This window comes from Ptychodera flava, chromosome 4 (assembly GCF_041260155.1).
Source record: "Ptychodera flava strain L36383 chromosome 4, AS_Pfla_20210202, whole genome shotgun sequence".
NCBI classification, from domain to species: Eukaryota; Metazoa; Hemichordata; class Enteropneusta; family Ptychoderidae; genus Ptychodera; species Ptychodera flava.
Window position 1 is genome coordinate 37,439,364 of NC_091931.1, and position 16,953 is coordinate 37,456,316.

At 38.0% G+C, this 16,953-nt stretch overlaps 1 protein-coding gene across 1 annotated transcript; it reads right to left on the reverse strand.

Annotated features, from left to right (window-relative positions):
• Positions 1-8,643: 8,643 nt before the first annotated feature.
• LOC139131660 (nocturnin-like) lies at positions 8,644-16,826 on the reverse strand. The gene is made up of 3 exons (XM_070697815.1): positions 16,687-16,826; positions 15,114-15,307; positions 8,644-12,352 (listed from the first exon to the last, which is right to left on the reverse strand). Exons 2-3 carry the CDS (start codon positions 15,301-15,303, stop codon positions 11,484-11,486), a joined length of 1,059 nt encoding a protein of 352 aa, XP_070553916.1. The 5' UTR covers positions 15,304-15,307; positions 16,687-16,826; the 3' UTR covers positions 8,644-11,483.
• Positions 16,827-16,953: the final 127 nt, after the last annotated feature.

The window sequence follows — 16,953 nt, forward strand, 5'->3', positions numbered from 1 at the left end:
AGTACGGTAACCCACAAAAGAAATTAAAAAGCAATTCGAGAAGGTTGAAATATTTCATGAAAAAATTTTAGTCTCTTAAATTTTTTGGGTGTAATAATGGCAAATTTAGTAAAAAATAAAAACTTCCATTTATTCAATTTTTTTAAATTTAAATCAGAATCTTTACTGTTCAAACTTTTAATTTTGTATCATTGTACGATGACAATTTGAATATTTTATTCAGTGCATGAACTTGAAAAGAATGGTTTTATCTATTGATTTTAAGTGATTTTTGCAAAAAAACAGTGACTTTATCGTACGTGTACAGAAAATCAAACATGGTGACCTCATCTGTTTTCTTTAATTTTTGATTATTCTTTTCAAAAAAATCCCTAATTCAAAAGTATAACATCTTGATAGTTACAATTTTTCTGATTGTATGTCCTCAAGCAAACAATATTATAAACAATGAATTTTTTAGTTTTTTGCGTTTGTATCAACGCCAATCTATTGTTTTATATCTTATCATGTTGAAATATTCAGTATTCAGCCTATCAACACAATCTACTCGGTATGTTCTACACACGTATATTGTCATATACATCGAAAAGTAATACATGGCAGTGTGAATAAGTTTAAAGCATCTCAACGTGATTAAAAAAATAACTACAGAAAAAATGATGTTGATATACGATATTATGTTGAAAAAAATAGCAAGTTTAACCTACCTACTAATCATTCACATCTTTGTTGCACTCTATGGACAATGTATTCATTGTAAAATGACAAATACAGGTAGCCATTTAGGAATAGAAGTAAACTATACCATTACATTGAAGGAGATGCACTCTTTTTGTGTACCGAAATCAATACTATTTTGTGAACATTGATACACGTATTGTCCCTTTTGGGCCATTGTTTATGATAACTGTCAAGTCTCCTGCTTTTTATGATTTGCTCTCTGGCCTGGTCGTGTGTACAAGTATGCTTCACTGTCATGAGCGTCAAATGACCCAAATTCTTCTTCAACTACATCAGAGTCAGAGCTATCTCTATCATTATCACTGCCCGTATGCAGTGATTCTGACACTGCCAGTAGGTATTGAATTACCTACCTAAGTAAAGAATCTGAAAATCTCAAAAATGATAGGGAACTAAATAATTTTCAGATCCCTTTATACGCAGAGCAAAACTTTAAAGTCTCTCCTCTACTACCCACAGAATTTTCAAATCCCCCCTGAATTTTTGCCACCACCCCCTATAGTATTTGTGAATGCAGCCTTAAGTACAATATTACTGTACACCCATTACAGTAAATGCGGTGATTTGGAAAATAGCATGCCTAATAGCCGGATTTCACAATGTAACCATTGTGCATGCAGCCTATGCTTCTTGATACTTCTCACTTACCCTGGAGAACCCAGAGAGCCTGAGTGGCCATGCTAACAGCTGTGTAATTGAGAACATTTATTTTTGAAACCAAGAGAGCCTTTGCATCAACGTTGCGTTAGCTTGACATTCTGATTTTAGGTGTTAGAAAAATAGTGAGCACGTTTTGCTGCACGGATCAGCCTGTCAGACTTCTATTTATAATATATATATATATATATATATATATATATATATATATTATATATATATATATATATATAATTTAGTAATCTCTTATATATATATAATTTAGTAATCTCTTATATCTATATCTATCTATCTATCTATCTATCTATCTATCTATCTATCTATCTATCTATCTATCTATCTATCTATCTATCTATCTATCTATATATATATATATATATATATATATATATATATATATATATATATATATATATATATATATATATATATATATATAAGAGATTACTAAATTATTCAATATATAGAAACTTGCTGTCTTTTTGGGGGTAAGCATGTCATCGGAACCATACGTTTTCCTTATTTTGATACCGTGATGAGCTCTGCCAAAAAAGGAAACTGAATGTATGTACCGTTATTATCCATGCAGTAACCTCAATTTACTGGTTACCGGCAGAGAAAATTACATACATATACACTGTTTAGCCTGGACCCCATCCGCTTTCGGCCTTCGTCCAAGCGGAGAATGGGGTCCAGGCTATACACTGTAATGTATGGAAAGATAAAATCCATTAAGTCGCTGAGCTGGTGGGTAATCTCTCTGTGACTGTCAATTTTCTAGAAGTTGGAGCTCATGTGAGTATGTCTGCCCTTACGCCATATCTGATGAAAATATCGAAATCAAACCACCATTATCAGGATATCTTACAATGATATCTATTCAACGTCTGGGGACGAATTCATCATGCCGAAAGTCACCAACCAGAATGTTAAAGGTGGTTCGAACAGGAGATGCATCTCGCGGTCTATCTACTGCCATTTGCGAGACCGGAGAAGGTGTGGAGTGGATAGGTGAAGCGCGGAGGGGAGTCTGAGGACAGGAAGGCGATGTATGTTTCGCTCTTCGCGAGCTCCTGTGTCTCGTAGCCAAACTACACGCTGGCTTGCCTTGGGTAAAACTATTTATCAGTCAATTTACGAATCACTTATCTGTTAAGCAGCTTGAAGATCAGCGTCTCTTTAGATTGTAACGGTCAAACTTCTCATTTTTTCCTCAACCTCTTTAAGATCGAAAATAAATAGATGTACGTTCACATCATATTCAAGTCGTAAACGTTCTCCTATAAAACAAATAACACTATCGGAAAGAGAACTGACAACAAAATTCTTACACGGCGCAAAAGAATCAAGTTACTTTTAGTCCAAGCAACTGTAGGTGTAGCTGCAGTACAATAGCTCGAGGTTTTGCCTGGGTATTTGGGTTCGACGCAACCCAAATACCCAGGCAAAACCTCGAGCTACTGTACTGCAGCTATAGGTGTTACAAAAATAGTGAGCACGTCTTGCTGCACCAAGTTAAAGTTTGTGTTTTGATGGTTTGATTTAGGCAGTGTGGAGAATGTATATGGAAGAGACACTCTCATATCCTTGACACAGGGCACTAACACTCATCCTTCACGTGAGAACACCACTCAAACACACAACCCGTATTAAGTTGATGAAACTAATTATGCGATCGACATTCCTGTTGTCGTGTCCTTCATAGGTACACTGGTAGAAAAAAACTTTATCGCTGAATTGTGCGTGCCGCCCACTGTAAGGCACTACAATACCTAGCTATAACTGCCTGATATTGTATTTGAACACGTTCGCAGAGATGGGCATAGCAGATCTGCCTCATCGTCAGAAACAGCGGTGAAAGAAAACCATTCGCGAAACTGTTTTTTTCAAGTCGGATAAAGCAGAGATGTGAAACAAAAGTTTAGCACAGCCCTCCGGAGAAAGGCGTGGTCTCAAGGGTGTCGAGTCGGCTTAAAAGGAGCCTTTTAATACCATTCACAATAAATTGGTTTCTGACTAAGGATAGAACGATTGTGATGGATTCGCGAAAAACCAGCACAGAATTACCCTCCGGAGGAAGATCTCAATTCTGAAGACTTTTGAAACCGCTCACGATAAACTGGCATTTCTGACTCATAATATCGTGTGTGATGGCCATGTCTAACTAATTATTGGCGATTTCTCAAGTAGGTAAGCTACATGTGCCTTTAAGGATTGTCTCGTTCCTAGAAACTACCAAAAACTGGTCAAGGACACACTGTTTCGTATGAGTACATGGATAACTACCGCAGTTGTGCTTGCCGGGTTGGAAGTTGTCATTATTTGTTTTGGTGACTTCAGTTGCGGCGTCTTTTAAACTTAATTGACAAACGATATAAAAACTCACATGCGAAATTCACCACACAAGACAATTGCTCATATATATGTCATCCTATCGGTCGGAAAACAATACGAGACGAATTTTTTCAAATATTTCAAAATACAGCACAGAATTACCCTCCGGAGGAAGATCTCGATTCTGAAGACTTTTGAAACCGCTCACGATAAACTGGCATTTCTGACTCATTATACAGTGTGAGATGGCCATGTCTAACTAATTATTGGCGATTTCTCGAGTAGGTCAGCTCCATGTGCCTTAAAGGATTGTCTCGTTCCGAGAAACTACCATAAACTGGTCAAGGACACACCGTTTCGTATAAAGTACATGCATACCCGTAGTTGTGCTTGCCGGGTTGGGAGTTGTCATTATTTGTTTTGGTGACTTCAGTTGCGGCGTCTTTGAACTTAACTGACAAACAATATAAAAACTCACATGCGAAATTCACCACACAAGACAATTGCTCATATGTATGTCACCATATCGGTCGGAAAACAACACGAGACGATTTTTTTTTCAAATATTTCAAAACATTGGCGGCCCTTTGCTTAAAAGCTACGCCATATTTCAGAAATAAAATATTGTCCTCTTCTCTTTCACCTGGTATAAGATACAAAAAAAGGTTGGGTGGCTACCCGCCGCGCGTCAACCAATAGATTATTGTTTCTTTGCTTACAAAATTTCATTAGGGGTGATGTAGTATCGGCAAATAAACGTTGTAGCCAGTACAGTACAGTACAGTACAGTACAGTACAGTACAGTACAGTACAGTACAGTACAGCACAGTACAGTTCAGTACAGTGCAGTTGAGTACAGTACAGTACAGTACAGTACAGTGCAGTACAGTGCCGTGCAGTTGAGTACAGTATAGTAAAATACAGTACAGTACAGTACAGTACAGTGCAGTACAGTGCCGTGCAGTTGAGTACAGTACAGTACAGTACAGTACAGTACAGTACAGTACAGTACAGTACAGTTGAGTACAGTACAGTTCAGTACAGTACAGTACAGTACAGTACAGTACAGTACAGTACAGTACAGTGCAGTACAGTGCCGTGCAGTTGAGTACAGTATAGTACAATACAGTACAGTACAGTACAGTACAGTACAGTACAGTACAGTACAGTACAGTTCAGTACAGTATAGAACAATACAGTACAGTACAGTACAGTACAATACAGTACAGTACAGTTCAGTATAGTACAGTACAGTACAGTATAGTGCAGTACAGTACAGTACAGTACAGTGCAGTGCAGTGCAGTACAGTACAGTCAGTACAGCACAGTACAGTACAGTACAGTACAGTACAGTCAGTACAGTGCAGTACAGTACAGTGCAGTACAGTGCAGTGCAGTTGAGTACAGTACAGTACAGTCAGTACAGTACAATACAGCACTGACAAACTGTAATGAAAATTTAAGAAGGATCATCGGGTTGTGACTATGAAGGGACTTAAAATGGTGCAAAGTGTGAATGTTGCGAATACACAGCTTTTGAAGAAGACTCCGAGGATGAACAGATCACGCGAAAAAATCTTAGTCTTTCAAGTGTTTACAATATCATAAAATACATCACTTTATATCAGTAGAATTATATGTTGGGTGTTTCATGCGTGAGCGACATGGTCATGACAGTGTACATTCGGCAGCAGGCCGACCACAGACAGTATTGGGCATTGCTCCTGGCCCGTGCGTTTCTTTTTATAATACTTGCGTGGTAAGCTTAGTATACTGGATACCGATTGGTAGTGTTACCAAAAAAACATCTGCTATAGATAGGGTCACACGGCAATAAAACGAAAAAAAGAAATCATCTACTATTGATAGACGGCAGTAAAAGGAATATTGTCGGTGTTTATTTGATTTGTGATACTAGTGTTTCCTACTAGAGTCTCTCTGAGGAGTGAATTCAAGTTTGCACATGGAGCATGGAAAACTGGACAATAAACAGCGCCCTCAACTTTTGCATGTATAAGAAAGTTCTAAGTAATTCAACTTTGGCGTCTCCGTGGGCAATAGTTGTAACTTTTGAATTATTATCGTTCATTAAAATATCTTTTTATCCTTTTTCGAAAATCTTTATCCTCCCTAGCATGCAGAGCTAAAGTTGACAAATAAATTCAACTGCAAATAACAATATGGAACACTACATATTCACAGACTACGTTTAACAACTTGAAAACTCGGCAAGATGACACAAGTTAACCGCTGTACCCTCTACGTTTTGACAAAGATTCTTTGAGTAACTGACACAAAAATGACTTTACTAACTGCTGCCCAGAAGCGTCACAAATACCATCATCATCATTAGTTTTAACCACAGACACAGATTGAACACTAAGAATTGGCTGAACACTTGACCGAATGTAGCTCGAAGGCGCTCAGGGGAGCGTAGAGGGCGTCCTCGAGCGACGGATCTTTCAGTCTACTGAACACCTTAGGCCGCGTTCAAAAAAAATGGTGAGGGGGGGGGGGGGGCCTGGAGGAATCGCGATTGAAATCTATTTTTTGATCCCCTAATACCTATAATTTTCAGATCCCCCCCCCTCAATACCCTCAAAAAATTTTCAAGTCCCCCCCCTCAATACCCTCAAAAATTGTCAAGTCCCCCCCCCCCCAAATTACCATATAGCCGCAAATTTATTAGGAATGCACGCAGAGTAAAAAAAAACACATAATGTGTCGTTCTGCACGCAGATGTTCAACACTACCTCTTATCAGCAGGTTGTAGAGCCATATACCTAGGGCAAGTTCTTAAATTGATTCATTTTTAAATGCATCAGTGAACTTTTTGGATTTCTCAGTCTAAGCCGACTTGAGTTTATCCAACTCTGGCCAGTTCAATGGCACCAGCTGAAAAGCACACAAAATGACAATCATGAGAGAGTATGAAAATTATGTATTTCTAGCTACGTTTAACCAAATTGTAAAAAAATGAGCACAGTGACCTACCGAAAATTTTTTTTCAAAAGTACAAGACATCTACAACTTAGATGCCACTTATAAAATGTTTTACAAAATTGGCAATACTGGAAGGTTAAAATATTCCATGAAATTAATGTTTTTATCTCAGAAATTTTGGGTGTAATAATGGCAAATTTGATAAAAAATAAAAGATTCCATTTAGTCACACATTTTTCCATTTATATTAGAGTCTTTACTGTTCAAAGTTTTACTTTTGTGTTATTGGTACAATGAGATGTGAAAATTTCATTCACTGCATGAACTTGAAATGAATGGTTTTATATATTGATTTTAAGTGATTTTAGAAAAACTGACTTTTCATCGTACATTTGTATAAGATCAAGTATGGTGACCCCATCTTTTTTCTCTAATATTTGATTGTTCTCATATGCCAGAATTCAAAAATCCATGGTAACTGTTAGTCCCCTAGTCTTCTATGTATTGCTCTCTGGATGGATCTTGTGTACAAGTAGATGTATGTTTCACTGTCAATTGAGTGTCCTATGACCGAAACTCTTCTTAAACTACATCAGAGTCAGAGCTACATGTATCACTGTCACTGCCAGTATGTAGTAGCAGGGCAGTAGTTGTATTAACTTTTTATTTTGACAATATTTTTGTTCAGTTTATACAATTGTGTTCTTGTTCTTCTCCCTACAGAATGTTGAGCTATCCAGTATTCAGCTTGCCAACACAGCCTACGTGTACCGTGCATTTGGATCATTCAATTATCACCAATATTTAGGCAAACGGGCTTTGTTGACAAACTGAATATTGTGTTTTTCAGCAGCATGCTATTGCTGTAGAGAGACACCAAGAAACTGTGTTTGATACATTGCATAGAAATATTGAAAAATTATCAACAGTTGTAGCTCCTGCCCCATTACAAGGCCAACTTGTTCTGCAAAAATTTAATGGCATTCATACATTTTTAGACTTTTTCGAGATTAAAGACATAAAATATGACAAAACGGTTCTAGATTTTGTTTAATTATTACTAACATTAGAACCATTGGACGACATCAAAATGTTGGGAGTCAAAATATTTTCAGGTCCCCCCCCCTATAGGCAGAGCAAAACTTTCAAGTCCCCCCCCTCGACTACCCCAAAAATTTTCGAATCCCCCCCTGAATTCCTCCAGCCCCCCCCCACCCCTCACCACTTTTTTTGAACGCGGCCTTACTGAGTTTTGACGTGTTTTCATCCGTCTTTACATTGCCACTGTAATGGGAAGAAACTGTGAGCAGATTGCAGACGTGGCTACTAAAAACAACACTGATGTACAATACAAAGTGTCAAGTCCATAGGCCTGTCTGGCTTGCCAGAGCATAATGGATTGAACCAGTTACCCTTGCTTGTACTGTAGCTTCTATTCACCAGCAAACCCTTAAGGTAAAATGCGCCGTGGGGTCAGATTCCGGACGCTTTAAACTGTTAACAACACTGTTTTGGTCTACCACTTTTGGAGGCTCACTTTTAAACTCATGGAGTAAATTAAGTTTTCATCGTTATATTTCAGTGAAAATCGAACTTTGATTTTTAGAGAACTTTGATACAGGGTTGACAGCAATTTTGAATTTCAAGTGTTGGTAAATAGTGGGTAGTTTGTTTCTCCAGTGCCAAATTTTTCGAGTGACCCCTGACTTTTATTCTTGGGAGTGATTTAAAGTTTTGTTGAGGAAAGTGTGAGCAAATGTCCAAGTCTTTCAATTTTGAGGTGTATACTACATAAATGGATTGCGATTATGGATTTTACGTTCATTATTTCGATTAGGTTACACAAAATATTCTGCATCCACACTGATGATTCTTGCCTCAAAATCAATCAAATTGGCCTCTTAACAAAACTTAAATGACATACATTCAGGGGCAAAAATATTTTTTCAAAAAATTGACAGGCAAATCTTTGTGTTTGAATCAATTTAATGAACAGTTCAAATCTTATCAGCTATTGCCTAACCTTGCAAACTGTTGTGCGTGTCTTTCACCTGAATAAGAAAACTCATCCAGCTGCTAAAACTGTTCTGGTACTGTGGACAAGAGACATTCAAGGAGGGATTATTTTCTTACACAAAAAAGAAACCATTTTATCAAAACATGTGAAATCACAGACCCACATCTTCAATCACAACAGCTGCTACATATACTTCAAAATTTTCTTTTGTAATGTTTTGCACTTTCAATGTCCATTTTAAAGGGAAGCGTTCGTCGGAACTGCACATGTGCAACTTGCTTGTTTACAAACAATGTACTTTGTTCACTATTTATAGATGCATCATGTCAATACAGCTGCAATATTTTACAGGAACTTCCCCTATAACAGCCAGATTATCAGAAATCTATGCAAATGTGTAAAAGCCATGCTACTGATCGGATGTGCCGTGTTTGGTCCCGGAATCCCATAATTTTGTAATGTTTCTGGCGTTCGTTGTCATTGAATTTTGCATATGATGTCTGTGAATATATAGCGACTAAACTTGAGTAAAAAATAAACTGAAAAAAAACATTCCGTTTTTTGTCAGAGAAGGCATGTTTCAAACTGTGTTCCCAGTACAACCATTTGACCTCTCTTTGCATATGTTACGAAAGTGCCCATTATGATTATTCAAATTTATCATATGGTTAAATCAATGCTATGAGAATTCAAAAACTCCCGGCCAGAGTATCCAAATGGCTGCGTCATCAGTAATCCCCCTTTTGTGTGCCCATGGTCCCATAACTTTCCTTTTAAATTTTACAATGTACATTACGCCAAAAAGTTTTTACGTTCGTAAATCACCAATGTAGCTTGGATGCAGCCTTTACGTTTGTTGTAGGGCTCCCTATTGACCTTTGAACGCAGTTCCAACGACCACCTCCCTTTAAGAAAAACTTCAAGAATCAAAAAGTCAAAGGTTACATTGTAAATCTTACTTCTTAAAAAAAGGTCGCTGGTCATGAGTTTTTGTGCAAAAGTTTCACAATGGCAGTCACAGATAGAAGATTTAATGATAGTTTAAAATATCCGAAAAACAAAAACAGCAATAAAACTTAACCAAATGCCCAGAATAGCTGTAATAAGTTAAAGTCTGATACACTGTGTGTTGTGATGATCAAGTCATTTACAATAGATGATGATGAAAAGGATCTTTGCATGAAATTTCTGCTCTCCATGTTCTTTTGGCGCCTCTGTACTTTGCATACTACATTAAAGTTGGGAAAGACAGCCTCAAAAAAGAACAAAGGTAAATGAAATGAAAAAATTCGAATCTCAATGAAGACAATGCACCTGTCGATGAAATCCTAAATGGGGAGGGGTCACCCCGTGCAATATCGGAAAAATGTGGGGGAATAAACTGGGTTTGCCATAAAACTGTGCCCTATGGGAAAGGCAATTACTCCATTTAGAGTCCCTTGTCTGTCTCACAGACCCTTGGTGGCTGTGGATATCTCTTTTCCTGCCAAGTTCATTTGTCACCATAAGGTCAAGTTGGTTAAAACTAGTGAAGCAAAACATGTCCCATATGGTGCATTTTAACAGACTTAAAGATTTGAAGATCCCTGGAGACAGAGGTACTGCAAACATGAATTTTACAGACTAAAGCTGCTATAACATGCCAAGCCAAGTGAGTGAAAATACATGTAGTTTTGGTTCAATACCGGTTTTTACTGACTTGGTAGAAGGGAAAGTGATACTGTCTGCCAGGTAAAGGGATAGGGCCGTGGTGTTGGAAAATCTAACTGGTGTCCCAACATAGGGATTTTCTTGATTGTCTTGTCCCAGGGGGAGAGGGGAGCAGTTTGGTAAATTTCACAAGACTGATTTCAATTTCCCCTACATGAGCCTGGGGTGGGAAAGACAGGGGTTTACAATGACTGCTGTATAAATCCCACATAAAATGCTCCATGCCGAGTTTCAACTGAGACTGTTCTGCACAGTTGGAAATACTAATTATGGTCTAGCACGATATTTAAATGTGTGCTACAATTGCAAAGTACCCAGTCGATGTGCAATGTGACGAAAAAAAACCTTTTTGTTTATCCAAAATTTCGTTCATATATCAAGCAGACAAAATATTTGAAAGCTGCAAAAATCAATGTAAAAATGTTCCAAAACAATCCAAGGCATGAGTGAGTGAGTGCATTTGTGAGGACAGATCACTGCAACAACAAACAAGTGCATTTAGTGTACGACAGTCCGCCCAGCGCCATGATGAAAGCTTCAGGCGTTGGTGTAATATAACAGGACTGATTATCTATCTGTTGGAGACTTGCCTGATTTAAGAGGTGAAAAAGGTGTAACATGTACGTAGTTTTAAAAAAAAAAAAAATTATTCCAAAACTTGTGTCTGCGATTGTATTTTTTTCCAGTTACAAAATACTACACTTCAGCTGTCTACCCACAACTAAGGGTATTTCCATTCCGCATCAACGAATTAAAACATGATATCTGAAAATTAAAAGTCTAGAACAGGTGATAATCTTTTCTTCCACTTCTTACATATTGGAAACAGACTTAATCTCCCTGATGAAAGAGCAATAATAACAACAACGTTGTTCAATGAGGTAAAATACAATGATATAATATTTATCATCAATACATCAAAACTCTCAGTAATTCTTCGTGTTACTGAAACCTAACCATGTGACTCCGGAATTCTGGGATCCATTTTTGGTCTGTTGAGAATCATACAATGGTAAATACAGGAATAAATGCATGGATACAGAAATACTATGATTAAAAACTGCACCAAGAGCAGATCACATCACAGCGAGCTGAAGGCTGCATCTCCAGAGTAATCTGGTTTAAATTTAAAATCACACACCATGGAGAAGTGGTCGGAGGCAGTCACCAATGAGGGCGCTCTCCCATCGCCAAGCTGACTTTCTGTGGGTAATTCCAGAACAGCGTGTACGTTCAGTTTCTCTTTTGAATACCACATGTAATCTATAGTGTGCTTCATTTCACCACTGGGACGGATTTTCCATGTTGTGTACGGAGGCTCCTCGGAACCATCTTCACTCAATAGTTTGTACGCACTATCAAGTCCAAGGTCACTTTCCTTGAACGCACCATACACCTTTTCAGATGTCTCCGCATTAAAATCACCACAGAAGATGACGGCTTTGTTCTTAGCTTGCTCTTGAAGATGCTCCAAAATCTTCAAACCCTGCACGTGTCTTAGATCATCCCACCCTTTCTTGGCCTTGAGGTGGGTCACACCGACAATGAACTGCTCACCCTTGAAGCTTGGTGGTTTCCCTTGCAATGTGTAAATGATTGCGACTTGATTCGTCGTCCAGCTTCCCTCTCCGGGCATGGTCACTTTCAGGTTCGGGGTGATACCGTCAACGACATCAAACTTGTCCGATTTGTAAAACAGAGCACAACCATCAGGTCCATTGTGATCGACACAATAAACACAGGGGGAGTCTGGCTTAGGTTTGAATATACCCTGGTACCCGACGCTTTGCAACATGGGATTGTAAAAGTCATGGTAATGGTCCACTTCCTCCAGACATATGATGTCAGGGTCATAGGTCAGAATTTCTTCCAAGGAGCGGGACTTCCGGTTTTCCCAAAGCAGACCATCTGGATGTGCTTTGATGAAGTTGTCTTTGTTTTGACAAAGTGCTGTTGACAAATAAAACAGTCGATCAGTTTGTGTTACCCAAGTGTCACATTAATGGATGGACGAAGTATTCAGCACCCCTGCACCCACCCTTCGCCAAATTAAGATTTTATTGTTTTTTAAATGTGCATTTCTCAAAAGTCTGAGATACATTCATGCACAATCCCTCCATCACCAGTCTGGAAATGCCACTGGTTTCTTTGTGACAGAGTTTGATATGGGTAATCACAGTCCCTAAACTCACAACGATTAAACGGGAAGTTACAGGACAGTGGGAGCACAATAGGGGGATTACTGATGATGCAGCCATTTGCATACACTGGGTGGAAGTTTTTGAATTCTCACAGCATCGCTTTGACTGAATGATAAATTTGAATAATCATAATGGGCATTTTTGTGACATATGCAAAGAGGGGTCAAATGGTCGTACAGGGAACACATTTTGAAACATATGGATTCTCCGACAAAAAACGAAACATTTTTTCAGTTTATTTTTGACTCAAGTTTATCCGCTATATATTCACAGACGTCACATGAAAGATTCAATGACAATGAACGCCTGAAACATGGTGAAACTATGGGATTCTGGGACCAAACGCAGCATGTCTGATCAGAAGTGTGGCCTTTTTACATTTGCATAGATTTACGATAATCTGGCTTTTATAGGGAAAGTTCTTAGTTGATGTTGTGCATCTTATTTTCATGTCATTTTCACTCCTTTTTTACATTTTTAGGTTTTCCATGCTGTTGGTATAAATATCTCAAAAATGGAGGCCATGTAACCTTCAACAGACTTCAAACTTCAATTTTTTATAGTTTTGTGTATAATTCACCTTTATGTATAATTCAGTTTCTAGCTCCATGTATGTATTAAACAAGTAAAAGAGGTGATAAAATTGCTGCATTGTAATCACCAAACAAAGGATGTGAAATCAAACAGGAAATGAGTGTTCACAGGTTTCTCTCTGTTTCAAAGTTGACATTTTTGTCTTGGCACATTAAAGATCACTTCATCACATTTTTAAAACTATAGAATGAACAATTTATCAAGTACAGTGATTTGTTCACTTCTCGATGCTGAGACAAAGGGATGACATATTCCAAGAGACGCCACATCATGCTTTGTTCTTGCAATTAGGTAATTCACACCTTGAACAATGGGAGTTTAAGACTGATGGGTGCATGATATTGCTGCAGGATGCATGGTGTTGCTAGTTGTGGTTTTCAGGCACAAACCGCACAATTGGCTTTCTGACAAGTCTGATAACAAAGGTCATCCCTAAGCTGTGCAGTTCAAAGGTTTCGTTTCACAAACAGGGGGTTCATAACACTGTCAACTTCTAATTGAAAGAGCAAGAAGGGTCTATTTGCTGCATTATATCTTTAGTTTGGCTGAGATATTTTTTTTTTGGAAACTGCTCATGTCATGCCATTTAGGACAGGTGTATGCTTTGACCGCACCAGGGTATGCATTCCAAATAGCCATCAATAAAGTGTCATAGATCTATTATTTGTTAATGTACTGTAGAAAAAGAAATCTATTTTCAGCGTTTACATATAAGTTTTATTAGCGCCTACCATATAAATTAGTGCCCTTTAACATTGGTTTATGAGTTGCTGTGTGATATGTGACATACTGTAATTTAAAAACCTTATGCTATTGTTTTGTATACCCTGACATGTTCAGTTTGAAGGAGACCATGACCATGTATACTTCCTTTTTTTTCAAAGCTGGCAACGCAGCCTGCTCCATCACCACAGCTGTACAATACTTGACCTACAAACTCAAACATGATGGCTAGAGTCTGCCTGAAAACATATCCCGAGCATGGTAAATATGGGGAAAGACAAACTTAACTGAATTTGCTAAAAAATGATGCTAGTTAAAAGGGCATTATTACACTTAACTCCAATACATTATCGATGCAATCGATAACCATTATCGGAACAGATTTTGCCACTGTATAACTTATCATCATGTTACAAAACAAACATTGAAATAATAATGCAGTGTTTGCAAAGTTTGGCATTACATTTTTTTTCAGACATTACCGGTAGTTAAAATGTTTTAGACCTAAACACTTTAGCTAAATTTTAATAGACTTTAGCGAAATCTTTACCCAGGGACCGAGTTTGTTCTAAACTGTAAGAGGATTATGAAGGTGTCATAGCCTTTTGTTTTCCATTGAAATTGTATCTAGTAAGTAAATTACCTGGCAAGACAATCTGACTCCTGAACTATGCCTATAAGCCATATCTCTAGCTGAATCTTTAACCCTTTTCCTGTGAAGTTCATATTTCACCATCAGGTCAAGATGGTAAAAATTACTGAAATACAACATATCCCATATGGTGTATTTTAACATAATATTGAACATTTAATGGCCATTGAAAACATAAATACTGTAAACTTGATTTTTATAGACTAAAGATGCTATAACAGACCAAGCCAAGTTGGTGAAAATTTGTCATATTTTGGCTCAATACTGCTTTTTACTGGCTTGGCTGATGGGGAAGTGATACTGTCTGGCAGGGAAAAGGGTTAAAGACTTTAGCTAAATCTTTTCGGAAAGCAATACGGTAAAACAAGCATACTGCTGAAGCTTCACTAGCTTTCTTGTACATCAAGGGTATTGTTACATGCTAAACATCCGATCACGACATTTGATCCAAATCAGCGCTGAAAGGAAATGACACAGTACTTTGTGTGTGAAAGAAAGATCCCAGTTGTGGTGTACAGAACATATCTTACCCTTCACTTACCGTCAGCCAGCACATTCCATTGTAAAACTCGTATATTTGGTCCTTTAGCCACACTTGCCGATGGGTTACCTATGTGTTTGACTCTTCGTACATTCCTGGTCAGCAAAGGAGGGAAACCATTCAAAGACTCTCTACACTGAGCAAGAAGTGCGTTGCTTGCCATTCTTGTGGCGGTATTTGTTTGTCCCATTAACCTTCAAATAAAGAGTAAGCTGGAAAGTTTTCATTGGGCAGCGAAATGCAAATACATGTAACATATATCACCTTTTATCTTTGTGTAAACACTGGCATTGTTGATAATGAGGGGTGGGGGGGGGGCTGTCACATAATATTTTATTCACACAGGGTCTATTGAAACACTTCAAAAACCCCTCAGGTTTCTCTAGGGTCCAGACTCAGGTCAAATGGCATAAAACCTGAATTTGCTAATACATGTACCTTCAAAAATCTTTATTTGCATTTACTTATATTTGCATAATTTATTATGGTCCTCAATAAGAGCCAAATCCCCCTCCCAAACTCAAATTACAATGTTAAGCAGAGGGGACATTCCCCCTTGTGAAAGAGACCTGAAGAAAACACTGTCATTCATATGATTCACGACATTGACAATGTATACTATGTTAATTCCCGAGTCTCAAGTTATCTTCAAACCTAAAGCTTTGATTTGACTCACACTTTCACTGAAAGAATACAGCCTGCATGATTGACCTGATGAATGTTGCTGTTTTTCTAATACTGAAGAAATTTGAAGTTGTTGAGACAATTCTCTGTTATAAAAGTACAGAAAAAGGCATTTGTCCTACATGTATGTTGACCCTCATCATATGAGTTTGTACAAATGTATAAGTTGTTTTCGAGTTTACAAGGAAAGTTAGTGATAAATTTGAAAAAGTTACGCAAAAATGGTACTGGATACAGATTTTCACTATTGGTCTAGTTAGGATTGACTGTATATCAATTCCAAAATGGATGCTTCCCTGAGCAAAGCGCTCATGGTCAACACATTTTCTCAAGGCAAAGCACTTTCAGTTTCACTTCAGCTGTTCAGTTTGAGAGTGTAGTGGAACCCAAACCTTAGGAAAGCCGACCAAATATACCCAGGCGATGAGAACACGTGTTCCTCTCTGTGTAAAAAACGTGTGCACACCGCATATTACCAAGCAAGTGTACAATCACAGTATGTTAATCAAAGTCCCTCTGCGATACAATTCATCGGCACATGATATCCAGTACTATTCAACCACGGACAGTAGTTCAACCGACTGTCTTACCAAAGCTGTATGGTTTTGAATGATAACTGCTGTGTCCGTACATTAGTCTTTCTTGTACATATTTCTATGTACTTCAGACCATGGAGGTAGAAACGACAGCACTCACTTCTACCTCCATATTCAGAGAGAGGAAGTGGAACTCGATCGGGAAGCCATCGCTATCGAACATCGTGACGCGTGACGAAAGCAAAATTCAGATTTGGTCTTCTTCATATCATGCTAGCCATATAAGTTTACATTACAATTTCATTTCAAACCCACCCTGAAGCAGCTGCGGTGATTTTAGACACGCTACTTACCTGTGGAGGGGGTGAACTGCTTGTCGTACTAGGACAATGTGTTACGTAAGATAAACAGGCGGATGCAGGGCTAGCAAATGATCGTATCCACAGACTACGATACCGGCGTTCTTGAGGTCAAGGGTCATCCGCGCACTTTTTAGTTATTGTGAACTGACATTTATTTGGTATTAATATCTTAAGCAAAAATAAATAAATTAAAGTTATCGTAATGTATGATCGTTTAACAATTTAACTATTTCAATCGATAACCAATTTGATCAAACG